The sequence below is a fragment of the Hevea brasiliensis genome, chromosome 14, assembly GCF_030052815.1.
Source record: "Hevea brasiliensis isolate MT/VB/25A 57/8 chromosome 14, ASM3005281v1, whole genome shotgun sequence".
NCBI lineage: Eukaryota > Viridiplantae > Streptophyta > Magnoliopsida > Malpighiales > Euphorbiaceae > Hevea > Hevea brasiliensis.
This window is the reverse complement of record NC_079506.1, coordinates 22,568,651-22,569,449: the sequence shown is the minus strand read 5'-3', so window position 1 is coordinate 22,569,449 and position 799 is coordinate 22,568,651. Positions and strand designations below refer to the sequence as shown.

The 799-nt window shown below is 35.0% G+C and overlaps 1 protein-coding gene across 1 annotated transcript; it reads left to right on the top strand.

Moving 5' to 3' along the window:
• Positions 1–477, top strand: LOC131172907 (uncharacterized). The gene has a single exon (XM_058134450.1). The coding sequence runs from the start codon at positions 1–3 to the stop codon at positions 475–477; it is 477 nt and encodes a 158-aa protein (XP_057990433.1).
• Positions 478–799: the final 322 nt, after the last annotated feature.

The following is a 799-nucleotide window of genomic DNA, read 5'->3' as shown; positions in this document are numbered from 1 at the left end:
ATGATGAGAAGCAAAGCAAACAAGCTGAGCAAGCTGGTGCAAATTACACGAGCACCCATTAGAGTTGTGTGCAAGGCAAGAGACTTTTATGTGAAGAGCATGTTGAACTTTGCTGGTAGTGGTAAAGCTGGTTATGGAGGCATAGGTGGTGGAACTGCTCAATTGCCTAAGAGTTTTAGTGTCAATTCTTCAAGGGCAGTGGATGATGATGAGGAGTTCAAGAAACTTCTGCGGTTGTTATCTGCGAAGGGTATAAGTCAAGTGGAGACCTATCTCCACTGCAGGCAAGATGATGGGAGATCGTATAGCAAGGGGTCTAGCGGGATGAAGAGTAGTTACAGTGTCGGGGTAGGAAAGATCGGAAGAATTGATGAGGATAGAGCTTGTTCATTTAGAGAGATGATAATGATGCCCATGCAAATTTGTATCCCAGAAGTAGAAGTCATGCTGTTAGAAGGAAATTCGTCAAATACATAGATGGATGAATTGTAGATGAAATCATAGATTGTGTCAAAAAAATTTCTTATCATGGAAAGGGTATAGGTAGTGCGAAATCTGCCTGCAATACCACCAGATTGAAAAACTTAGAAATTTAATATTTTTTAATACCTTTTAATTGTTTGAAATTGTAAATTATCATTTATGAATCAGTGAACTTTTACCATTAAATATAATTTTTTTATTTTTATAAATAAATTCATTACGAACTCAACATCACACGTAAAATAAATGAAATTTACAAATTTGTATCTCAATAAATCCTTGATAAATTAGATTTAAATAAATCAATTTTTACAAA